The sequence below is a fragment of the Vigna umbellata genome, chromosome 1 (assembly GCF_029865625.1).
Source record: "Vigna umbellata cultivar VRB3 chromosome 1, Vumbellata_1.0, whole genome shotgun sequence".
NCBI classification, from domain to species: domain Eukaryota; kingdom Viridiplantae; phylum Streptophyta; class Magnoliopsida; order Fabales; family Fabaceae; genus Vigna; species Vigna umbellata.
The window spans coordinates 76,344,327-76,370,906 of record NC_142165.1 but is presented as its reverse complement, the minus strand read 5'-3'; the positions used below and the strand labels follow the sequence as shown (position 1 = coordinate 76,370,906).

Sequence of the window (26,580 nt, the reverse complement as noted above, 5' to 3'; positions counted from 1 at the left end):
CAAAGGACTCACGGCCTAGTTAGTTATATGATTTGTTGATTATTTAAGACTTAAGAACAAATTGATTGTAGGTTTAAATGCAAGAGACAGTAATTAAATATGTATGCATGAATTTGATCAATGGAGAAAAACAGAATACAAACACTTCAATGAATTAGATGGATGAGTATGTTGTTGGGGTTATCAATTTCATCTTATCCACTCTCATATATTTTCAGAAATTCATCATTCTTATCATCAATGCTAATGCCACTCTCTAAATCACCTTGCAAGAAGGCCTATCCTTAATTACGAGTTCATACAATTCCTAGCAATCCTAGTAATTAATTCTTAAAGTGCAGGAGCTTAAAGGCAACCAATATGCTATTGGGAGAAATTCCCCGGATCTAGACTTCCCCGTACGTTCACGTATTGACAAAATCAATAATCATGGCAATGAATGAGTTAAACAAAGCAAGCAATAAGCAAAGAGGAAAAACCCTAGCTAAAGATGAAAGAAAGCATATATCTTAATATAAGACATTAAATCAAATTCCATATATGAGAGTTTCACAAGACTATATTGATTCCCCAACAACAATACAAGGTTTAGTTCACCATATTCATGGTGAAACTAGATGAACAATAATGAAAGAATGAAAGATAAAACCTTAGAAAGGTGAAGAGGTACTTAATCGGAATGGAGATAGGAGAAGAAAGGAGATGTTGTCGTTGACCCATACTCCATTTGTAAGCCTAGTGGTAGTCATGGGTGGCGACTAGGGTCCAATGGAGGCGCTGGCAGAACCTCTGGTGGTGGCGACTAGGGTCCAATGGAGAGAAAGGCAGTGGCGCCGCGGTTGGAAATGGCTCCGGTGGCGCTTGGGGTTTGCCGCCGACGCCAAGATTGGAAGAGGTGGTGGCGCGGTGGCCGGTTTGGCGGAGGTGGCCGGATGCATGCAGGGAAGACGCCCCTTTATCAAAATTCTTGGCTGGGAGAAGAGAGGTTTGTCTCGTGGTTGGCGAATGGAAGAATGAAGAAGGTGTGAGTAGACCCCTAAGGGGATTCTGAATAAAATGTCTTTGGACCTAGCTCTTGGGCCGCGTCCTTTTCCTCCTGCCACATGCACAACTCCATTCACGCACCCCTTTGTTTTTTTTTTAGTTGGGCCTTGAGCCCTTTGCACTTCTGAAAACTCTAATAAAAGAGTTTAGGCTTTGGACCTTTTTTCTCCAAACACCTCATTCGTAGTGGGCTTAGTTTTTTGGGATGCACCTCCAATTTCATCCTTACACCCCTATGTCCATTCCCTGCCTTGGGCTCAGGCTCGTTCTGTTCCTAAAAAACAAAAAAAAATGAATTTCTTCCCTGTGCCCCCTTATTCTCTCTCTCGTACCCCTCTCCACCTGGGCTTTGGCCCAGTTCGTTTTTTTAGGCACCCCTGTTTCTTATTTAGCACCTCCACACCCCTTTTTTATTCACTTATTATTTTACTTTTATTTTATTTTATCCTCTTACTTTTTACTTTATTTTCATTATTTATTTATTTATCCTTTATTTTAATTTTATGTTTTTTTTCTTTTTTCTCTTTTGTTTCCATTTTAAATATTTATCTACTTTTTAAATGCACTTTCATAAGAAATGATAAAAAATATTTTAAAGGTTTAGGCACATGTGATCGCTCGCATCGTCCTTGTGCTAGAACCTTTTTCTTCTTCTCTTCTAAAAAAATTAATAAAAATGTTTTAAGGTTTAAGCACATGTATGATTGCACGCATCGTCCTTGTGTAAAAACCTTTTCTTCTTCTCTTCAGAAAAATATATTTTAAAGGTTAAGCACGTGTGTGATCGCTCGCATCGTCCTTGTGCTAAGAAAACCTTTTCTCTTTCTTTTATAAAAACTAATGATACCAAAAAATATATTTTAAAGGTTAAGCACGTGTGTGATCGCTCGCATCGTCCTTGTGCTAAAAACCTTTTCTCTTTCCTTTATAAAAAAAAATACCAAAAAGTATATTTGAAAGGTTAAGCATGTGTGTGATCGCTCGCATCGTCCTTGTGCTGAAAACTTTTTCTCTTTCTTTTACAAAAAATGCCAAAAAATATAAAATCTTCAAAAACTAAAAACATCAACACTTTCAAGCAAAGGAACAGTCTTTCAGCTAGAACTACATGATCCTTGATTCTCCATTAAGAGTGGGGATACGTAGGAGCAAGGCTGGTCCTTGTCAGGTTCTCTTCCCTATTATCCAAAATCATTTCAAAACAAATTTTCAAACAATTTCCAAACAAATTTCTCAAACAAATTCAAAAAGAACTACGTAACCCTAATTTCTCATTCTGAATGAGAATACGTAGGAGCAAGGTCAATCCTTGTCGGGCCCAAAAAACTAAAAAATATATTTCGTTTCTTTTGAGTTTTATTTTAGGGGATAGTTAAACATTTTGAAAACCACATCATATTCGTGTATTTAGTTAAAGGTACTGCCTTAGGGCAGGCGTTGTAGGGTACTAATACCTTCCTACACGTAACCGACTCCCGAACCCAGAATCTGGTTTTTCCTAGACCATGCCTTATCATTTTATGGTTTTTTTGTAGTTTTCTAGAACAAACTATGGTGGCCACTCCAAATCTCTTTTCGAAACTCGTTCCTTTTTTTTTTTGGATCGTCGTTCCGTCGCAGTGTCGACAGTTAGGTCTGACTTATTAATCACCAATGAATGACAATATTAATTGTCAATAAATGACAATTATTTTCATTAACTCCCCGACAGTTATTACTATTGATTACCTTAACGGCTCTTTTTACCGACCGGTTCATTGACCTGAGAGGTATCATCGGTCGGCCGATTCTTCTGCACCTTTACCGTTCGGTCAGCTATGAGCCCATTTTACCGAGCGGTTAACTGTTTGTCCGCTCAGTTCATTTGCCTAAGAGGTACCATCTGTCGGTATGAGGTCAATAACTTAGAGACTCCTCTACACCTTTACCGTTCAGTTGGTTACGAGCCCATATTAACATATTTAATGTTAAAGTCACAAATATTATTAATTAATATGATAAGTAGAATGGTGAATTGAAATTTAAACGCACATACAAATATTTAAAGTAATTACTAAAAATTGAAAAGATAACAAGTAAATATAAAAAAAGAAATCATATGTAGGATCACAATTTAAAATTGTTAAAGTTATTTCAAAAATTTCTTTTAAATATCTTTTGAAGGTAATGTAATTCAATGATTGAGAAAGTAAATAGTAAAAACTTGCAAATTGAAAAAAAAATAAAAAACTCCTCTGAACAAAAGTTGTTTTTAGTGAAAATTGTCACGCAAATACATAATCACGTATAAAATTGAAGCATCCTAATTAATATTTTCCCTCTTGGAATGTCTTTTTTGTTTTTGCTTTTATTCTTTTGGGATGCTTCTATGAATGTCACGTGACAAATAGAAGTAGCCATGTATGTTACAGGGGCTTCTATTATCAACTTGCAGTTGCATTTTCATAAAATTAGTGATGGACCAAACAAAGCGACAATCTTAGACAATCTTACAATAACATGCCACCAACTTTGTCATTATTCTTCCATTTGCAAGTGTCATTCTTATCATATTTCTATAACACCAACCACAAAAAATTATAAATGAATTCATCAATTCGATATATATATATATATATATATATATATATACACATTTCGGTTTTTAAATAATATTAGTTTTCTTACAGTTATTTACATGAAAAAAAATATTAGATTTAATGTAAAAATCACAATTATTATTAATTAAAATGATAAGTAGAAGGGTGAATTGGAATTAAAATGCACATACAAATATTTAAAGTAATTACTAAAATTTGAAAAAATAACAAGTAAATATAAATAAAAAGCATATATAGGAACAAAATTTAAAAGTGTTATAGTTACTTCAAAATGATGTTATTATTTGTTACAGGCCACATACATATATAGTTTCTTTTAAATATCTTTGGAAGGTAACATGTAATTCAATGAAAGTAGTAATTCTAACATTTGATTAAGACGTCAACATGATTATATAGTTAAGTGACATATGTGAACACAATATTTTATCAATATTTGTGTCAAACAAGAATCACATGCCAAATATGCAAAGTGAGATGAGTGCCATGTGTCAAACTTGTAGAGTAAGATTAATGTCACATTTAAGACATGATGTACACACTCTTGTTAGTCTAACCATGGTTTACCCCGTGAGTTCCTTCATGTATGTGATTGTAGTTGCAACTAGAGTTTATGAGTTCCTCCATATATATATATATAGACCCTATAGCCTTGGACCAAACCATTCATCTTTTCATAAATCAGAAGAAGAAAGCTTTGAAAGAAAAATAGCATGTCTATTGCACCTTCCACACTTGTTCTTTCGACTCAACATGAACCACCTCACATCACCACGAGACCTTGTGCAAATTTTCCTCCCAGCTTATGGGGAGACACTTTCCTTCAGTATCATTCACATTCACTGGTACTTTCTTTTCTTTTTCCATTCACAAATATCTACACAATTATATTATATAATATTCAGCATCTTCTTTTCAGAGTTTTAAACTTATTTTCACAAACAAACTGCAGAGTTATATTTTGAAGTTTTCAAAAAATTCTATATAAAAGTGGGGTGTTACTCTAAACTTATGATTTTGTAAGACTAAATTAATTATAAACAAAAATATAGAATTTATAAGTAATAAACAGTGAAAATTTTAATGTGAGATTTAAAATTTAATGAAGCCTTTCTCTTATACTTTCAAATTCTTTTTTCTATTAAAAAAATAAATAAATTGACCCTACTTTACAATTTATTAACTGGTAAAAAATTGGCCAGTATATTTACTTCTTGTAATGATCGGATGTCACTAATTTGTTGCATTGGCCCAGCAACCATATTAAAATATGTGTGTCATGCACAAATCTAAGACCAATATATTAATTGTCCCAACCTGTAAGACCCATGAAAAATATATACAATTTTATTACTAGTAAAAATATTTTTTGTAAATGGAAAATATAATAAGTTTATAAAATATGGAAAGATTAATAAGAAATTTTGGTAGCTTAATTAGTAGAAAATTTTGGTGTTAGGTTTAAACTCTTTTATACCATTTTTTTTTTAAAAAAAAGAGAAAATATATATATATATATATATATATATGTATAAGTAAAATTAAATTTAAAATATTGATAATGGATATACATTCATATATATAGAGAGAGAGAGGATGTTACTTCAACTTAGTGCTGTCAAAATGGGTTGTAATCCACGAGTTCACTCGATTCACCACGAGTTTAAGTTAGGTTGGGTTTGAAAAAAATGTAATTGTTTTATGCAGGCTAGTTTCCAACTTGGCTCACTTAGAACACGGCTCATTCGGGTTGAACCCGTAGTGAGCTCGGTTAACTCACCAACCCACCTAATTTAATTTAATTATTTATTATTTTGTGTTTAAATATTATTAGTTAGTATTTTTTTTATTATATTGTAGATGAGATAAAAAAAGATGTTTTAATAAAGAAAAATATTATAGATTTATCTATTCAAGATTCTAATATTATAAAATGGACATATGATACAAAAATTATCAATCTTAAAAATTTATTTGTTCGTTTTTTGTGCTTGCTTTTGAATTAGGCTAAGATTGTATGATATTTTTTATTTATTTTGAATTGTCTTTGGAATTGAACTATAATTTTAGAGTGAAATTTATTTAAATTTGAATTAAAAAAATTGTAAGTTTTTTGTTTTAAAAGATCTTATAATTAAGTGAGTCAGTGAGTCAACCCGTTTAACCTATCAATTCGTGGTGAGTTGAACTAGACTTAAATTTTCTTATCTTACTAATAAATGAGTCCGGTTGAGTTGACTCACTAGTGATTCAAAATTAAAAATATTCATGCAATATCTGAATAAGGCATGACTTGATTAATTTTTCAATTTAATTCTTTAGATTATTTTTTCAATGTCATTCTTTAAAACTTTAATTATCTTTTTGTTATGGTCTTTAAAATATCTTCTTTCCATTCTTGTATGAGCATAAGCTTAATTTGACTTTGTTCTTTCTCCAACATTGATCATTTTTCCTGGAAAGGAAACTCTCGGCAACGTGATTATCCAATTGTATCGTTATCTCAATAATATCTTCAAATTGAAGTAAATGAATAATTTGGTGTTCAATAAGATATATTGTTTCAGTAAAGAAATATGATTTGACCGTTGATTCAATTTTTTTTTCAGAATATAATTAGGATAAAATATTATTTAACATTGGGACTCATTTAATCAATTCTCAATTTCAAATAATTAAATAAAATTATCAATTCAAATAATAAATCATAGATTAAAGGAAAGAACTTAGTCAAATCACAGGTCATTTTGACGTAATGCGTTTAGAAATATGGTATTTAATTCATGTGAGTCTACACAATTTGAGTTGTCTAAAGCCTTGATTGTCTACTGGTTTGGTTTGTCAAGGGACTTAAGTTGTCTAATGCCTTAGGACGTCTAACATTTTAGGTCATCTAATGTACTGACTTGTCTACTGTTTAGATTCGTCTAGTATCAAGACTTTGTTTATTGCATGTGTCAAATGTTCAACTTTTATAAATACTAATAAAACTTAAATATAAAAGATTAAGCATATAAAAACACATATCCAGAATATATATTTTGGTCTGCTAAACATGTTTGTTTCATATTTCAAGTATATGTATCAATTAGATAATTTCCTTGTCTTGTAGTATGAGTGTTTTGTTATTATCAAAACTTTTTTAACTTGAGGGACTCGTTGCTTCAACAATAGGATTATACATATATTTGCAAAATAACAAATCTTCAATATTGGATTTTCATACCGAATAATTGGTGAAGTCCAATTTAATCATGATTTCAACACATTATTAGTTTTCATCTTCAAAGTACAAACCAAATCTTCTCAAAGCTCCTAAACAAAGCCCTGATACCAATTATTAGAAAGATAATGAAAATAAAAAGCAAAAGCAAAACCTAGATCAAAGATTCCCTTCCCTACACAAATTTGTATAACATACAGTGGTTGCTCTTTTCTTTTCACACGAGAGGCCTTCAAAGCTATTGTCTTTCTGTCTCCCTCATAAGAATCTTAATACAAAGGATTGTATTATTTTAAATTTTATAATAGGTTGATAATCCATAAAGAAAAAATACCCCATTTTTTTCTTAGTTAAGTCCTCATGAACCCAATAATTAGTGTCTCACCTGGCAATCTATAACACTTATATAAAAAATAACGTCAATGAAAATGACAATCACTCACATGTGCATTAATATTAACAGTCTAATTGTTTATTAATAACAATGAGAATCAATGTGTTTAAATCTTTCTAAAACATATTGAAGACATTTTTTAAACTATTTTTTTAAAATGTGAATGAAATTATTAAATCAATTTGAACCATTACAGCCTATTTAAGATCAATCAAGACTTTAGAAAATCTTTTAGAGAGATAGAAAACCCTCCTACAGTGTTTTTTTTATTGTGTAAGCTTACTATAGGTTTCGAATTATTCACACGTGCCTGTTTTTAGTTCCTCTTTCCATCCCATCTTCATTACAAAAACTTCTTTCTTTGCAACTGAGTGCAGGAAATCAATGACCATATGAAGCAACAATTTCAAATGCAGAAGGAAGAAGTGAAGAAGATGTTTCTACCTTCAAGCAATAGTATCTTACAAAAACTAAATTTCATTGATTCCTTGCAACGTTTGGGTATATCTTATCATTTTCAACATGAAATTGATGAAGCATTACAGCAAATCTACAACACATATACAAATGATAATGTCATAACAGAAGAAGGTTGTCTTCACTATGTGGCGTTACTATTTCGTTTGCTTAGGCAAAGAGGGTATCATATTTCGTCAGGTATGTAGAATTTGCCACCATATATCCTTACCAAACGATTCATGAACCATATTATATGCATAGATTCTTTATAATCCAACTGATATATTCTATAGATATATTTTACAAATTCAAGAACAATAAGGGAGACTTTGATCAAAAGATTGCAAAAGATGTACAAGGATTGTGGAGTTTGTTTGAAGCTTCACAGTTAAGGATTCACGGGGAAGATATATTAGATGAAGCACTTGATTTCACACAAACACATCTAAAGTCCTTGATTAATCAATTGAGTTCATCCTTTGCTGCACAAATAAGTCATTGCTTAAGGAAACCTCTTCATAGGGGTGTTCCTAGGTTGGAGGCCAAACGTTACATTTCCTTCTATGAAGAAAATCCTTCCCATTGCAAAGTTCTTCTTACATTTTCAAAACTAGATTTCAATATGCTACAAGGATTGCACAAGATAGAAGTCGGGAGTTTCACCAAGTAAGTATTACAAACCTGTAACCGTGTACTTGTAGAATAAATAGTTTTAATAAAACAGATGAAGAACTAAGAAAAGATTTTTTGGACAGACATATATGATTTCACCACAAGCAAAATTACTATATGCATTCATAACATTGCCTTATGCTTATACAACAAAACTTTTAAATCATAAAAGATGAAATAGTTAAGTTGCTATATATCAATAACATTAGCTGTGTTTTTTCTGCATGCAGATGGTGGAAAAAGTCAGAATTTACAACAAAGGTCCCATATGCAAGAGAAAGGGTACCAGAGTGTTATTTATGGCCAATTTCCCTGTCCTATGAACCTGAATATAGTATTGCAAGAAGGATAGGGAGCAAATTAACTGGGTGTATCTCTCTTCTAGATGATACTTATGATGCCTACGGCACAATAGAAGAACTTGAACTCCTCACACAGGCAATTCAGAGGTTGATCTTAGTTCAAATTATATGATCAACCAATTTTATATGATATTATCACAATGGGAAATTTAATGATTTGAAAAGTCTACACCAGTTGACTATTTTTATTCTACTATTTTAGTCCCATGATATTATTGTTTTTAAATTTAAATTCACAATTCTCCTTTTGTTCGTATGAATTTCAGATGGGATATTAGTTCCATTCAATCACTCCCAGATAGCATGAAAGTAGTGTTTAATGCAATTATAGAAGTGTGTGATGAAGTAAAGTTGGCTACCATAGAGAGTAAAAACTCGAACACAGTGGTGCAATGTGTTAAAGAAGCTGTAAGTTTTTCATTCATATACTTTTAAACTAGTCAACTAATTAATGTTTGACATCATTTTCTTATAAAGTAACTAATTAACATTCAAATTATTTTACTTGCAGTTTGGTAACTTGGCACGAGTCTACTTGACGGAAGCAAAATGGAGTCAAGAGATTTGTATTCCAACATATCAAGAATATAAGGATAATGGAGTTATATCTTCTACATACCCTCTTATGATAACATCATTTATTCTTCTAGCAAAATCAGCACAATACGTGTTTGATTGGATTTCGAGTAATCCAAAAATCATTGAAGTTGTTTCGCTTATTGGCAGACTTGGGAATGACATATGCTCACATAAGGTACAATGTATTTATTTTGATTCAAATCTACAAAAATTTAATGGTGCTTGATGCCTTGGATTTGCTTTGATTATTTGTAGTTTGAAAAAGAAAGAATGCACGTGGTTTCAGCAGTTGAATGTTGCATGAAACAATATGAGATTTCAGAGGAAGATGCGTACAAATTCATTGAGAAAGAGATTGAAGATTTGTGGAAGGTTATAAACGAAGAGTGTCTCAAGTCAGACCTTCTCACTAAACCTATGCTTGATTGTTTTCTTAATGCAGCCCGCATAACTGAACTTGCCTATGAAAACTTCAAGGATAAATACACAGATGGGAAACTATGGAAGGATGACGTTATTGCATTACTTGTGGATCCCATAAGCATGGAGAAACCCAATGGAAATGATAGCTACCCCAATGTTATGTGATGTATATTTTCATTGTTCTATATAAAGTCTTAGTACCAGTTCTTTTTTTTTACACTGGCGTAATTATTTTTTTCAAATTTATCAAAATGAGTAAACTAGTAAAAAATTACACAAATAGATAAGTCCTTTGAATAATACGACTTACGAATAAAATTTTTTGTTTTTCACTATTTTAGAGTAACTAGGAAGAAAGAAATCGTATTTTGAAAATGTGACAATTTTTTTTTATTTGTTTATAGAAGTCATGCTTTATAAATATTTTTACTTTTTTAAATTTTTTGGTTTACAAAAAGGTCGTACATTACAAGAAAACAATAAATTAGAGTCAACCAAAAGACAACTACACATTAAAAATCGACGCCTAGAGTCATAAATCACTTTGATGCAAAACTCATGGAAGCTATGAAAACTAGAGTCGGAGATGAACATGATGCTAGTAGCGTTGACTTAGCCCTTTCGAAGGTTTCTATAATAAAATAATGTTTAATTTAGAGTCGTTAAGGCCAACTCTACTATAAAATTATTAAAACAGTAGCATCATCTTGGTCATCCTAAGGGCATCGAACGAGGGGTTCATTTCTAATATTTTTCTGAAAACAAATTCAAACAAACCAATAAAGTAATGACATGTGGCCCATTGTCAAAAAATTGTTAAAATTTGTTGTTAAAATATCAAGATCCTTCCTGGTTATTTCTCCATTCCCATTCTTATTGGACTTGTGTTTTTTATTATTATTTTATTTTCTTTGCTTTTATTTCTTTAATTTTGGTATTCTGTTTTACTATTGTTTGTTTGCCATACTCGTTTATTAATAAAAATACAAAATATGAGAATCATAAAAAGTAAATAAACAAAAATGGAAAAGCAAAAATAATAAAAATTTATAAAGTATTAAAATTAAAAATAGTATAGCGATTAACATCTTTCTTTCTTTTTAAATATTATTCTTTTTTTTTAAAAAAAACAAAATAAATAAATTGTAAAATTATAAAAATTGTCTTAGTGTGCCTTTAATGTGTAGCAAATACAGTTTAATTTACTTTATATCTCTTGACTTTTCTAAAAAAATCCTTAATCAAATAATTTTGTAAATAATACCAAATCCTCCTTTTATGATAACCCCACTCCTAGATCTTGTTTTTTATTTTTATTTTTGGTTTATTAGTTTCACTTTAAACACGAAGAACAAAAAAGAAAAAACGAAAAAAAATCAAAAAATATAATAATAATAATAATAATAACAAAAAAGAATATTTTAAAGGTTTAGGCACATGTGTGATCGCACGCATCGTCCTTGTGCTAAAACAGTTTCTTCTTCTTTTCTCAAATAATAATAAAATATTTTAAAGGTTTAGGCACATGTGTGATCGCACGCATCGTCCTTGTGCTAAAACCTTTTCTTCTTCTTTTCTCAAATAAAATACAAAAATACATTTTAAAGGTCAAGCACATGTGTGATCGCTCGCATCGTCCTTGTGCTAAAAACCTTTTCTTCTTTCTCAAATAAAATTATAAAAATATTTTGAAGGTTAAGGCACATGTGTGATCGCACGCATCGTCCTTGTGCTAAAACCTTTTCTTCTTCTTTTCTAAAAAAATAATAAAATATTTTTTAGGTTTAAGCACGTGTGATCGCACGCATCGTCCTTGTGCTATAAACCTTTTATCTTTCTTTTATAAAAAATACCAAAAAAAAACAATATTTTAAAGGTTAAGCACATGTGTGATCGCACGCATCGTCCTTGTGCTAAAAACATTTTCTGTTTATTTTATAAAAATACCGAAAAAATATTTTAAAGGTTAAGTACATGTGTGATCGCTCGCATCGTCCTTGTGCTAAAAAACCCTTTTCCCTTTCTTATATAAAAGACCAAAAATATAAAATCTTCAAAAAACTAAAAACATCAACATTTTCAAACAACAAACAATTTCTACGCTAGAACTACGTGATCCTTGATTCTCCATCAAAAATGGGGATACGTAGGAGCAAGGCCAGTCCTTGTCAGGTTCACCTCCCAAAAATCCAAAATCATTTCCAAACAAAATTCTCAAACAATTTCCTAAACGAAATTTTCAACACAGTTTCCAAAAGAACTACGTAACCCTGATTTCTCATTTTGAATGAGAATACGCACTACAAGAAAAAATTGAATTACATACAACCAAAATCCGTATATAAGGTCCAAAATCCGTATATAACACTTAGTTATATACGGCTTACATACGGATAAAATTCCGTATATAAAACTATCGTAGCTAAATTATATACGGATTTATCCGTATATAAATTATATACGGATAAATCCGTATATAAATTATATACGGATAAATCCGTATATAAATTATATACGGATAAATCCGTATATAAATTATATACGGATAAATCCGTATATAAATTATATACGGATAAATCCGTATATAATATCCGTATATAATTATGTACGGATAAATCCGTATGTAATATCCGTATATAACTATAGTTTTTTAAAAAAAAAATTAGGTAATCCTAGATTACACCACCAAATTGCTTTTAGGAGTTTTATATATCTGAATAAAGATATATACAACCACCAAATTGCTTTTAGGAGTTTTATATATCTGACTAGAGATAAATACAACCATCAAATTGCTTTTACAACTAATGCAATACATAAATCAATCATGAATTACTTAAAAATACAACATAATAGACATACACAATTGAATTTTTTTTAGTTTGAATAATATCAAACTGTGTACAAACATGGATGAAGTTAAGTATGAACATCTAAATAAATTAACAATCACGTGTATCTTAGTTGATTTTCACATTGTAAATCAATATACAATGAAACTGCTAAAGGTAACATTTTTAAAAGCTAATTAACTTTGATTTTCATATTGTAAATCAATATACAATTAAACTTCTAAAGGTAACATTTCTAAAAGCTAATTAACTTCCTTCATAGCCTGAAATGGAAGATTAGAATAAATCTCCTTCCTAAAGGAAAATTTCATCCCTTTACCTTCATCTTTATTCAGAATCCAATTTCATCATTAAGTGGGATTTTGTGTTCCCAAATCAGCAGTTCCTTCGCTTTGCTAATATCTGGCTTCCTCATATGTAAATCATCAACTGTGTTTGACTTGTATTCTATTGTAATATTGGAATCAATTGTTTCCTTAATAACCTGCATGTTTAAATTCATGCATTAAATTAAAAGTCTTTCAAAACTTACATATAAACAATACATGATCAATCTCAAAAGATTTCATGTAACACGCGTTGCCAGGAACCAATAGTTTAGATTTATGGTTTGTTTTAGTACGTGCACTTGCACACAAACAAAAGAATTTATTTGAATCTATTTTGTGTTATAGTAATAAGTCTCAAATATTAGCAAAGCAACTGATCCAAAAACACCACGATAGTAAATAGTGGGGTGGTCATTATAAATACAAGATAAATAACTTAAATTCTATATATCACAGACCAATAAATGTTTAAGCACAACGAACCATCCAAAATTAAAGATAAATCCATAATTTATAATCAAGACTAATGCTATTATTCCATCAAATATGTTTTGGTAAATTTTTTATGGGTCTGGTAAATAACCTTAGAAGAAATCCAACTCTACATGCATTGGAAAATGGCCATGAGGGGAAGATATTCTGGTAAGAAAAGACTAACCTGTCTTCCTGACTTTTACTTATTAGCTCTTGCATTTTCTCCACCGCATGTCCAGAGCAAGCTCGTACTTCAACTTCCTATTTAGTCCCTGGACCTATTTCTCCTCAATCAATACCATCTTTGCACCAAGACCAAGCTTTCCACGTGTCTATTTCAACCCATGCAGGGAATGCAAATACTTTAATGCAAGCACCTAACATTGAACAAAAACTCATGTTCTAAACAATGTAAGTGAAAGAAAAGCAAAGCTATATATTCCACTGATTATCAATATAAAGAGTAATAAGTTATCAAACAATTATTTCTTCTTACTAATAATGCTAGAAAGTGAAAAATTATTCGGACATCTCAACATTTAGAATATTATCTTTCATCTTAGTTTCGTAATTTACAATATTGTCTTACAGTAAAATAAGCTTAGCTAACTTTTAATGTTTTTATATGAGTGTCTAACTCTATCTTAATTTTTCTTTCAGCCCAAGTCTATATTTTTTATATCAAACATAAAAGTTCCACTTTAATAAAGTACATTTTTGTTATTTATCTTCTATGTATAAGAAATGAAATTTTAAAGTCTCGTAGTGTATACCAAAAGTGTTTAAATCTAGTTATATATATATATATATATATATATATATATATATATATATATATATATATGTATATATGTATGTATATATATATATATATATGAAAAAAAAAGTAGTAGCTATTTTCCACAGGTTCCACACTAATCCCAGAGTCAATAAAAATGCCATGAACAAACCAATGGCTTTCCCTTTTATAGAGTATACATGCCATCTAGGGATAGTCTTTTTATACATGTAAATTATCACCATCAGGCAACAACCAAATTATTTATACATGTAAATTATCACCATTGGCAATGTGATGAAATGAGCATAGTGCGCACTACATGCCAAGACAATGAATCTAATGTAAATAGACAAGCACGGAGTAGTTTTGTATTTAATTCATGAGACAAGTTTGGCACTATATTTGTTGACTAATGAGTAATGACTATGAAATAAGAATTTTGAAGCTAACCAATTCCATTGAAAACTATAGAATATGTTACACAGAGTAAATGTCATTTTTGAAATCATTAATGTACACAAGAACCAGAAAAAAAAAAGTTATATCAAACAAACTAAACATATCTCATTAATTCTAACCTTTCTAAAGCAAGGTAACATCCTCCATTGATCCCTCGATGACCTCAACTACATTCTGGAGATTATTCGCTTTGACTAGTGCACGGGCATGTTCTGACATCTTCGTCGCTTCCACTGCATACACCTTCCTCACGCCTGCTTGAGCTGACCATATAGCAAGAATGCCGCTTCTAGACCCCACATCCAAAACATTCTTCTCCCAAATTAACTCACAAAGTCAGTTCAAAATCACTCACAATAAATCATAACATAAACACAAGCAATAAACCATAACCAATGCTCTCAAACTATAACACGGCAGCAAATGTTATCTTATCCAATTCTTGTATCAATAAAATTATTCAAAAGTCATTTGGTAACAATAATTGATGATTATCATTATTCAAAAGCCAAGACAGTGGTTGAGATTCATGTAAACTTGCCATCATCAATGGTAAAGTCATCCCTTCCAGTAACTATGAAGCAATAATATACCAAATAAAAATATTGAAAAGTGGAACAAGAAATATTAACAAAGAGAAAATACAACATTTACTACCTGGTTAGTGGTCATTTGAAGATGACATGGTTAGAGCTTAAGTCTTCCCAAAAATACGACTAAGTTAAAAATGCAAAGAGTATCTCGTTTCCAAAATCTAAGCATCCTCTGTAAAATTCTTTAAGCTCATTCTGCCTTTTAAACATCAAATGTTTCATCTTACTGGCTTTGACAACATTTAATCGCTGGACCTCACCTTCAACCTGCAAATATATATATATGATCAAACCACAAATACTTAAGTATTGAAGTGAACATCTGTATTCTAAGTTCAAATCAACAAAAGTTTCACCTGCTCAATGACTTCTAAAGAAAGATAACCAAGGGTTGACACTTCATCCGCTGATGCTAAAATTAATGGAGTAACATGGCTAAACTTCTTTTGCTCATTAGTTGGTTTCTCCTAAGAGAACTCAATACATCCCAGAGAAAACGCATTAAAAACTTCATTTAGGTGAGTGAGTTTGAACCAGGAATAATAACATGTACGAAACTAATTACTTGACTTGCCAATGCCAGATGTTTAGATGTGATGGACTTCAAACCAGACACTTGCACCAGAACTAAGAATTAGAAGACACTAGAATGAGAAAGCTCCATGGCCAATTAAATTGAAATGAGATCATGATAGACCAATGAACTATGTAGAGGGAGGAACCTAATACAGGATAAGTAGGGAAGCAAACTGTTGCAAAGCTACAATACAGGACCACAATGTCTTAGGCAAACTTCACCTGTCATTCCACATTTAAAGATAAAGAAGACATTCGTCAACTAGAGGTAAAATTAACTTCCAAAACATACTACCTACCCTTTCAACGAAAAACAAAACAAAAAAAGCAATGAAATGTAGTATAAGATTTGATGATACAAAATACAAAGTAGGAATTTCAATTTCCTTGGCATAATGGTTGACAAATGTCTGAGGTTTCACAGCAGAAAATAAGAGTATAGGACATTGTAATGAAGAAGAAAACTAAGTGATTTAACCTCGTCTGGAGCTCCAAGAGGGGTTTGGTCTTGGCATCAACGGCGACCCACTCTCCGGTCTCTCTCTTCTTCTTTTGCACTCTCACTTCCATGGTTTGGCCTAGGAATAAGTCCATCACCGTCTTTCACATTTCAGAAGCTCTATTCATCAAAATCAACTACATATTCAAGAACAAACGAATATATTCAGTGAATCTTTGCGCAAACCCCACAACGGACCATTCTGCATCAATCTCAACAGAGAAGAGAGGGATTTATGGACTTAAGGATTTAGGGATTTAGGGGACGAGCAAAGAAGAAGGTTTGAACGAAGAAACTTACCGATTGAACGAATAACTCTCCCAAGTGAGCATGATGTCCAACAAGGTGAGTGAACACGAGAAGAATGGACGAACTTCTTCTCTTTGAGTGAGCGTGAGCGAGAAGAACAGTTAGTGTGGGACATTCTTCTTCTCTACCAGTGACCGTGAGAGAGTGTGAGTGAGAAAGCTTTAGTCAGTAAGCACGAGACTTCGACGCTACCATTCCAGTCGTCTCCACGTGAGTCTAAGAATGAGTTAGGGTTCCAAGGGGAGAGCCAACGAGGAGGCATGACTGGTGGAGCGGTCTCCAGTCCCCTCAACCTTGTAATGGAGCACGTGGTAGCGGCTAGGGTTCAAGGAGAGGGAAACACGAAAGAGGCGTTTGCAGTGGAGGTTAGGATTTCAATCGAGGCTAGAGAAAAAGGGATGGATAAAAATGGTTCGATGAGAGGGAAGAACAAGAGCTCGAGAGGGAAGAACAAGAGCTCGTGAGGAAGAAGAGGGGCTCGATGGCTCGACGAGAGGGAAGAAGAAGGAGTCGAAGAGAAATTTGGAGTATTGATTCTGACTCTTACGTTTTCTATTAGGTTTAGTTTTTTAATTATTTTTATTATTTATTATAAAATCCGTATATAACTACTTACATACAGATTTCATATATGGATTTATCTTTGACAAATCTTTCCCAAAAGATGTTACCATTACATATAGATTTTATATACAGAAAATTTGTATATAAATTTTTTTCTCATTATATACGGAAAAATCCGTATCTAACTTATCCGTATATAAAATCCGTATATAATGAAATTTTTATCTACAAATCAAAATCCGTATATAATAATCCGTATGTAAATGACATTTTTCTTGTAGTGACGTAGGAGCAAGGTCAATCCTTGTCGGGCCCAAAAAAAAAAATATATTTTGTTTATTTAGAATTTTATTTTAGGGGATAGTTAAACATTTTGAAAACCACATCATATTCGTGCATTTAGTTAAAGTTACTTTCTTAGGGCAGGCGTTGTAGGGTACTAACACCTTCCCTACATGTAACCGACTCCCGAACCCAGAATTTGGTTTTCGTGGATTGTGTCTTATCATTTTATGGTTTTTCCGTAGTTTTCCACATAATAAACTATGGTGGCGACTCCAAATCTCTTTTTCGAAACTCGTTCCTTTTTTCTGATCGTCGTCCCGTCACGATTCCGGTTGCGACAATGTGTAATTTTAGAAATTCAGAAAAAGCTAAAAGATAAAATTCAGTTATTGAATTAATTTAATTTGGGAATATCAACAGAAAATATCTTCCAAATAATGTTATAATTATCTAAATCTTTTAGTTATTTGGAAGATACAAGATAAAAGATTCTATCAACTGAATATTCATAGTCTAAGCCCAATCAAGCCCTATATAAAGAGACCTAGGGGAGGCAGAAAAGGGGACTTGACTTCATTCATTCATTCATTCACCACCACTACAAAAAAAATCGTTATTATCTACCGCCAAAATCCGTATAAAACCTCAAAAATCCGTATATAAAATAGTATTACATACGGATTATATACGAAAAAAAATCCATATGTAAAATGATCGTAGCTACTATTATATACGGATTTTTCCGTATATAATTACATACGGAAAAATCCGTATGTAATTATATACGGAAAAATCCGTATGTAATTATATACGGAAAATCCGTATATAAAATCCGTATATAATCATAAAAAAAAATCCATATATAATTATATACGGAAAAATCCGTATATAACATTGTTTATAGAAAAAATTGTTCTATTCAACACCTGCACATACATTAATTACAAACTTGTAATATACATACAACCAACCACCACAATAACTTTTATTTAACACCATATCAAACATTTCACACTAAAAATAGATATATATTACTCAAAAATCATTATCAAATAAGTTTACAAAATGTCTAATATTCATAAATAGATTGTGCAGTTTCTAAGATGTCAAACAATATAAATTCTACAATTCATAAAATGTCAAACAACATAGAATGACAAGTCTATAATTTCCTAATAACCACGTTGTCGTTGCACTCCATCACCGTGATAACAACTTCACCACGTTGCTTTTTCCCTTCTCCTTATTAGATTGTGCCTAGAGTGGAGGAGGTGGATTAGGACCACTAGATGCCATATACTGACAAAAACAAATGCAATTGGATGGTCAAACATAAAGTTGACAGACTCTATTAAACAATTAAGAAGATCAAAACCAAGAACATTAAGATGAATTTAATAAAATTCATAACATTATAGGTATTTTACATTACGTTAGGATAAGAAGAATGAAAACAAGATTGATGCACAGGTGACCCAATCTACCAGAATGTGATTTAAATGTTGTTGGAGACCCTTCTATCCAGGGATATGTAAATAAATATAATTGCGATCTGCACAAAAAAAAACAATTATAATAGTATATCAGAAAAGTAGGCATCAATCATATTAAAAAGTCAGGCGACTACGTAAATTCATTACTATTTTTTATTGAAAAGCTGATGCGGGTTTATACTAGAATACTACTCTACTTTTTAATTAAGTTACATTCAACAAAACTTTATTAAATATGTTTATAATTTAAATGATTAAAATTTGATTCTTTATTTTTCCCTTTTTTATAAAATTAAAAAAATACTATTTTTTAATTTCTAACATTGTATGATGCTATTTAATAAATTATGCATTAAAATAAAAGTCAAATCATCATTTCAAGTAATACATAAAAGTATCGTGATATAAAATCGACATATACTTCGAAAACAAAAGAAAAGTTGTGAAAATAAAAGCAATAATTTAATAAGTATTAATAATTAATAGAAATTTAATCCAACCATGCGTAACTTGGATAGAGATGCAGGAGCAATGAAAAATCTTATTCTCTGGTTTTTATTTCATTTCATTACAGGTATATTACAAGATATGAACTAAAATTAGTCATGAAAGAATATCAGATGCAAACATTAATGCAATCATAACTAATAAGTGGTTATAATAAAAAACTTAACAGGACCATTAAGCATTGATGCAAACAGAGCAACCCAATTATCAGATGATTCATGCACTTACAATATTCAAAAGCAACCAGAAAAAGCATAAATTAAATTTAAAGTAATCTTCAAAAGCTTTATTCTTGAAATTTTTCACTACTTACAAGAGAATATGGTCTTAGAAATCCTCTGACAGCACCAATTGCTTGAAATACCTGATAGAGCAACTAGATCAATTAGGGTTAGTCCATGTGATGCAAACATTTGGTTCATTTAAACAGCCCTTTTATCCTACGCAAGATATGAACGGGATGAAGCTATTAGAAATAGCATTAACAACAACCTTGAGTTTGAAGTAAGAAATGTAATGCAAGAATTACAGCCATGGCCTAGAACTATTCAAAGAGATGATCTGTCAAAAATAACATGTAAGACAAGTCCATACCACATCATAGCAACCCAGTCTGATAACAGCTCTCCACAACCTGCAGCCAGTTGAAAAGTAAGGGATTCACTATCAGAACACTGTAATAACACATTCAAATATCAAGGAGGTCAGGCCAACTTAAACTAGCCTTTAGAATGCTTATGAGAAAGGGGTTACACCCTTGCGTCACAGGGGATATTATACATACTTAAGGTAATTTAGAGGCTCTCCGTAAAACATAGGAGGCTTAAATTCCAAGGACCGCTGTCTGTAGAAATTCTCAAGCTCTTTCATAAATGTTTCACGGTCCAGAGGTGTGCCATACTCATCATACTCAGTCATCTGTGCATGAAAGGCAAGATAAATAGAATGTACAAAAGAGAAATAACAAAAACTCTGCCATCTTACTGGAAGTAGGTACCCATAATCTCCACTAAGTTGTACATGATCAAGTTGTAGGAGTCTTAGTCTCTTCATTTTCTTGAAAGAACGAGCTTCCAAGCAATCTCTAATGCTGGAATGCAGTTTCAGGGACAATCCTTCGATAGCTCTTATCCCCTGTGATGAATATAGGAAAGATAAATAATTGTTGATTATTGATGCTTAACGTTTAGTTTAACAAGTTAACAACACATGCATTACACTCAGAAAGAAAACACTTTCAAAAGAAGTTTCAAAATTATATAAATAATGTTCTTACAGTATTCTCTTTCACAACCTTAACTTATGCTTCATTCACTCTCAAACCAAAGAAAGTACGAAGGACCCATTTGTTTACCTGAAATCTTTGTCATCCCAACCAGTGATACCTGCAGTTGTGGTGAAAGCATGGCTCCAGCTGGACAACGCATCTTTCAGTTGTTCTCCTGAATAGCATTTGTGTGCAATTTCTTCCAAACCCTGAGAATCCAGGAATACTCCAAAAACGGAGAGGATTTGACGCGAAGAACCCTAAAACCCTAGGTTGACGAAGGAAACCTAAAATGGATCGATTAATCGGTGCAAATGCAAGATTGATCGGTGTAAATGATGCTAATCGAAGAATCAATCGGTGGAAAGGCTTTTAATCGATAGAAAAGAGGATTTAATCGGTTGAAAATGAAGAAAATGGTGAAAAGAGGTTGGAGCCCTAACTAGAGATGTAGATCGACTAATGAATTGGTAGAACAAACGTTTGATGGTTGCAAAGGCTATGGAAAAGCTAAATATGAAAGAAGAAGAAGATTGTGTAAAGAAAAATGGTTTGTGAATGAGGAGCTCTCGAGTGGAAAGAGGAAACTCGAGGAAGACGAAATGTGAAAGATGAGAGCAAACCTGAAAGGAAGATAGTGTTCAAGACGAAGGAGAAATGACACACGCATGCACTGATGAAAACGAAGAAAAAGCTCGAAGGAGGGCCCAACAAGTTCACGTCTTATTGAAGGAGAAGCATGAAGAGGAGTAAAGATGGGGAAGAAGCTTAGAGAATAGAGAAAAGTGAAGAAGGTTAAGGAAAGAGGGTTCGAGGAAAGAGTCTGAAACTTTGATTTTTTTTTTAATAATGATTTTCCAAAATCCGTATATAAAATCCGTATGTAATATTTGAATTACATACGGATTATAATCCGTATATAAATATTTGTATGTAAATGTAATATTTCTTGTAGTGCACTTCTCTCTCTTATTTCATCTTGTATTTAACTTCATTCATGGAGAGCTAAGCATCTAGGGCTATTCTGCTGTAATTCCATTATGGATTCTGAGGTTAGATTGAGTTAATGCAATTGTTTATTTTGATTATTGCTTTAAGTTGTTCTCTCTCTATGTCTTTCATCTCTATCAAATTAAAAGCAAAGACTCTTGCATCATAATGTGTTTGAATCTACATGCATATTGATTATATGAGTTCTAGGGTTTCTAAGTTTAATTAAGAATCTACTTTGATTTAATTTAGGAACTTTCATATGATTAATTGGTTTTTACTATCAATTGAGAATGTACTTTGATTGGTAGTAATAATTTCAACTATAATCAATTGAGAATTTACTTTGATTGATTAGTTTTAATTTAGTTAGGCGATTTAAGAATAGACATGATTAAACACAATAGGATTTGATTCAAAATGTACTTTGGTTGAAATCATTGTGAAAAATCTAGAAATGTTTTTGCATTTGATTGAGAATTTACTTTGGTTAAATGCATGATCGCCCTCAAATTAATTAAGAATGTACTTTAATTAATTGAAACTTAAATAATAATCAATTGAACAATTATCTATGAATAACCGATGATGAATCTATCTTGGAAAAGTAGTGGAATTAGCCTATTTCATCATAACTGTTTTTAAGTTTCTTATTTGTTCTTTAAACCTTCTCCAAACATCATTTTTATTTTTGCACATTGCATTGCATTCATAAGATTCAAATATTAAAAGGCAATTTCGTATTCGTTGGGAGACGACTCAGGGTTACTTTAACCCTATCTACTTTCTTGAATACTACTTGGCAATACTGAAGTTGCCTTGAAAAATAGTATTAATTTGATAGCTTCAACGACAGCCTATCAGTGATGCATGATCAATTTATCCGTACCATCTAAGACTCTTTTCTCTGACGAATGCTCAAATTCTTAAATTTGAGTAATAATCATTTTTGTGTTAGTTTTTCACCACCCACCACGAACACACTAGCAGGAACCAAAGTGGAGAAGAAAGAAGGAATGAAGTGAAAACGAGTATGGAGAATGGTAGGAAAAAAAATAGATACAAAAGAAAGAGAGAAACTGAGAGTTGAGGGGGTGGAGGTTGCTGTTGTGAGTGAAAATCAGTGGTAAGAAATTAGGGTTTTCATATAAAAGTAAAAAAAAGGTAAATAGTTAAAGTAAAAAGGGTAATTTGTAATTAAAATTTTTTTGGAAAGCTGTAGAGAGGAGTTGGGTGGTGGAGGGAGTAGCTCTCAGCCTATAAATAAAAGTGTCTACCCATCTTATATTTATCATTTAATTTTAGTAATGTTATGTTGTCATTTTTGTGTTATATAACTTAGATCACAAATGACTAAAACATTCTATGTGGTCTTCTTTAGTCACTTTCTTCTAAGAGTTAGTCTAACCTATCTAAGAACACCATCAAACAATACCCGACCGCACCAAAACCAAATCACCAAAACCATAAGCATCCTTCTCCGTACTTTTGTTTTCGCACATTTTACCATCACCGTAACTTTTCATCTAGTTTTGGTCCAACGTAATTAAGAAAATTACCATCACATTACATCTAAAAAAAGAAATCTCTTCAAGCGTGATGATCTAATCAACACAAATCACAGTGTTAAAATACGTCTTCACAAATCAGTGTCATTTGTTTATTTAAATTACACAATTTACTTTGTAGAATGGCACAAAAATTGAGGCGAATTTTGGTTATATATTTGTACAATGCGTCAAATCATAAATAGGTCAAAAAGGAGTTTGTTAAAGTATCTTATTTTCTCAGCACAGCTGGATTCTGCTGAAAAGGAGAATTATAATCCATGTGATTTGATGGATAATGTGGATAATTAAAGGAGCTAGCTGTAGTTTTCAAATTGAATTCATGGCATAGTAAACAACTTAACTATATATGCAACAAAATTTGATAAAACAAAGAATTTAATGGCATTGAACCATTCCTTTCAGATTACATAACTTATGCGAGTTAGTCAACAAATCCACAAACCAAACATTACAAGTGACGGACCAACAAAATTAAACTGCAATTTTTATGCTGGGATGAGCCAACTATTTCTTCTATAATTAAATAATTGAGTTTAAACCATTCCCATTATGGTCCATATATTTTGTTTTTCTAATTGTATTAATTATTTTTTAGTTTAGATATTTTTAAATCATTTTTACATAATGAATGACATGTGAATAAGGAGAAAATCAAATTCTCACATTAGGATATAATATTGATCTCAATGATAATTTTTTTGTTAAACTCTGGATATGACAATGGGACGAGATAAAGATGAGTTTTATTATCAATCTTTATCCTTCAAGTTAAAATTTATCTTCATCATCATATCCCTGAGAAGTATAAATTTTTTGTTTCATCCTTATCTTTACTGAGTAACATCTCATCTTTACCGAATAACAGATATACTGATATTTGTTTCAATTCATACTTTTACTGTTTCAAAATCAATCAATTAATTTTTATAAAAAATTAAAAGTCATAGTAAATTAAAGAAAAAATATTTGAAGAACTTGTGTTATGAAGCCAAATTCTAACTCGTATTTGGTTAATAAGCATGCTAACATATGTAGTAGGGCTCAGAAAAAAAATCCAAAGACAAAAAAGACTCAAAGAAATAGCAAATATATTTAAACATTTTTTTCTGATTAGATTAGATAAACTAGTAATATTAGATAAATAAAATTAAGTACAATAAATAATTATGGTCGGACATATAACATATATTAGAATTTTATGAATATTGGACTTAAATTAAATTTATAAATTTATAAATATGTTTTATATTTTAAATTTTATTTTTAATATGATATTATTTTGTTAAAATTAGTAATAAGTTTTATAATATTATAGCTTATTATAATAGTCATTATTAAAATTATACATGTTTTAAGATAAAGATTCGTCATATTTATCTTATTTATTTAAAATAAAAATAATTTTTTTGTTAAGAAAATTTAATTTAATATAAATTCGTAATCTGTAAAAACCTAACTAATTTGTAACTTGAACGACTCGAATTCAGCTAATCCAATAGATTAAATGATTGAAATAAATTTTAAATTATTAAATTCGAATAATACTGAATGTATCCTGATCTAAATTTGGTCCAATCCTATCTATAGTCACGGTATTTTTATTCTAAGAATCAGATAATTTTCATTATTTTACAAGAATCAGGTATTTTTCTATCAATAGTTACGGATTTATATTCAGATTCAGAATAACTTGTAATATACTTATATTTTATATTTGCATATTCAATTTCTTGCTACCCCTTCACATACCTTGCTTTAATTTTATTGAAAGATAGTAGATTGTTTTAATCTTTGATTAGTCTATCTAGGTGAGTGTATAAACTATATGTACGTGTCCAATTCAACGTTACTTAGGTTGGTAAAAATTGATAACTTCTACAATTTATCTCACAATAACTACAAAATGTAAATTTAAATCTATTAAATGTCTTGAACGCAATTGATTTGTAGGAAGTCCACGAAGCAACTAGTTCAAATACTGAAAGAGGAACTGAAAATGATGTTCCAATAATCAAAAAGAGATATCAGACAAAAGCTAAACTTGATAACACTTCAACGATTCGGTGTATCCTATCTTTTCCAACAAGAAATTAACAATCTATGGGAAGAAATTCACCACAGTTTTATTAAAGATAACACTATCATTGAAGATAACAATTATCACTCTCTTGCTCTACTCTTTCGTTTGCTTAGACAACAGGGATATCGAGTTTCATAAGGTACGTGTATACTTTTTCTTTATTATTTGGATTTGAAAATCACAATCTATATGTATTAATATTATATATACGTCAAAACTCAAAATCAATACTGTTAACGCAACCAATATGCAGAGATAAGAAAGATGTATTTACAGCAGAGAATGTATAGAGGATAGAGGGGAATATTAACACATGTATTGAAAGAATAAAAAACAATGAAGTATATATGGTGTGCATGAGCACACGACAACTGACTTGACACAAGTCAGTTACGCAGTTATGTTTACAACAACATATCCCCTAAACATAACTAGTGAAAGAATTTACACCTAACAAATCCCTCGGCTGCTCAAACCTGGACTGCCTGAGTGCTTTAGTAAAAATATCAGCTTTTTGTATTTCAGTTGGGCAGTGCAGTAACTCAACTCTGCCTTGACTCACTAAATCCCTTAGAAAATGGAACTTAGTATCGATGTGTTTACTTCTCCCATGAAACACAGGATTCTTTGACAGACTTATTGCGGATTTATTGTCAACCATCAGCTATATGGGTCTTCTACATTTCAACTTCAAGTCTCCAAGAAGTGCTTCTAACCAAATACACTAAGAAGTTGTCTCTGCAGATGATATATATTCTACTTCACATGTTGAAAGTGCCACTACGCTTTGCCTTTTAGAACACCAGGAGATAGGTGCTCCACCATATTGAATGAAATAACCAAACATACTTCTTCTATCCACTGTGTCTCCACTCCAATCTGAATCACACCAAACCTCCAATATACCTTTTGTGCTGCTGGATGCTTTGGGAAACAGAAGACCAAAATTTGTTGTTCCCTTCAAGTACCTCAGAACGTGCTTAGCTGCTGTCAAGTGTGATGTCCTAGGCTCATGCATGAATCTACTTAGTAAGCCAACACCATAACTGATGTTAGGCCTACTATTGCAAATGTATCTCAAGGAACCCACAATTTGTTTATAAAGAGAGGCATCTACATGTTCCTCTTCAGATTGTTCTACAAGCTTTAAATTTGCAATAACTGGGGTTGGAGCACAGTTACAGTTAGTCATGTT

The 26,580-nt window shown here is 31.3% G+C and overlaps 2 protein-coding genes and 1 long non-coding RNA gene across 14 annotated transcripts; 1 reads left to right on the top strand and 2 right to left on the bottom strand.

The window, feature by feature from the left end:
• The first annotated feature begins 4,357 nt into the window (after positions 1-4,357).
• On the top strand, positions 4,358-9,921 carry LOC148206392 ((-)-germacrene D synthase-like). The gene is made up of 7 exons (XM_088107782.1): positions 4,358-4,489; positions 7,639-7,918; positions 8,014-8,386; positions 8,623-8,841; positions 9,021-9,162; positions 9,266-9,508; positions 9,589-9,921. Exons 1-7 carry the CDS (start codon positions 4,358-4,360, stop codon positions 9,919-9,921), a joined length of 1,722 nt encoding a protein of 573 aa, XP_087963908.1.
• Positions 9,922-12,675: 2,754 nt separating this feature from the next.
• On the bottom strand, positions 12,676-17,178 carry LOC148206391 (uncharacterized). Of its 12 annotated transcripts, none has more exons than XR_015783588.1 (8): positions 16,620-17,176; positions 15,967-16,456; positions 15,810-15,871; positions 15,601-15,711; positions 15,309-15,511; positions 14,771-14,963; positions 13,596-13,788; positions 12,676-13,092 (listed from the first exon to the last, which is right to left on the bottom strand). It is a non-coding gene; the product is annotated as an uncharacterized LOC148206391 (long non-coding RNA). The 12 variants fall into 12 exon arrangements; XR_015783589.1 differs by having other exon boundaries at positions 15,974-16,456; XR_015783585.1 differs by having other exon boundaries at positions 15,601-15,871; positions 15,967-16,042; positions 16,299-16,456; positions 16,620-17,174.
• Positions 17,179-18,972: 1,794 nt separating this feature from the next.
• Positions 18,973-20,608, bottom strand: LOC148206390 (uncharacterized). The gene is made up of 5 exons (XM_088116487.1): positions 20,462-20,608; positions 20,262-20,395; positions 20,072-20,111; positions 19,791-19,853; positions 18,973-19,029 (listed from the first exon to the last, which is right to left on the bottom strand). The coding sequence occupies exons 1-5, from the start codon at positions 20,528-20,530 to the stop codon at positions 18,973-18,975; spliced, it is 363 nt and encodes a 120-aa protein (XP_087972613.1). The 5' UTR covers positions 20,531-20,608.
• Between the last annotated feature and the right edge of the window lie 5,972 nt (positions 20,609-26,580).

Bases quoted from the DNA above. Each gene is read 5' to 3' on its own strand.
- LOC148206392 (XM_088107782.1), top strand. From the start codon at position 4,358: ATGTCTATTGCACCTTCCACACTTGTTCTTTCGACTCAACATGAACCA. The intron at 4,490-7,638 runs GTACTTTCTTTT...AACTGAGTGCAG, and splicing joins AGTATCATTCACATTCACTG to GAAATCAATGACCATATGAA. The intron at 7,919-8,013 runs GTATGTAGAATT...TATATTCTATAG, and splicing joins AGGGTATCATATTTCGTCAG to ATATATTTTACAAATTCAAG.
- LOC148206390 (XM_088116487.1), bottom strand. From the start codon at position 20,530: ATGAAGAGACTAAGACTCCTACAACTTGATCATGTACAACTTAGTGGA. The intron at 20,396-20,461 runs GTAAGATGGCAG...TTTCATGCACAG, and splicing joins ATTATGGGTACCTACTTCCA to ATGACTGAGTATGATGAGTA. The intron at 19,854-20,071 runs GTATGGACTTGT...TAATTGATCTAG, and splicing joins GACTGGGTTGCTATGATGTG to TTGCTCTATCAGGTATTTCA.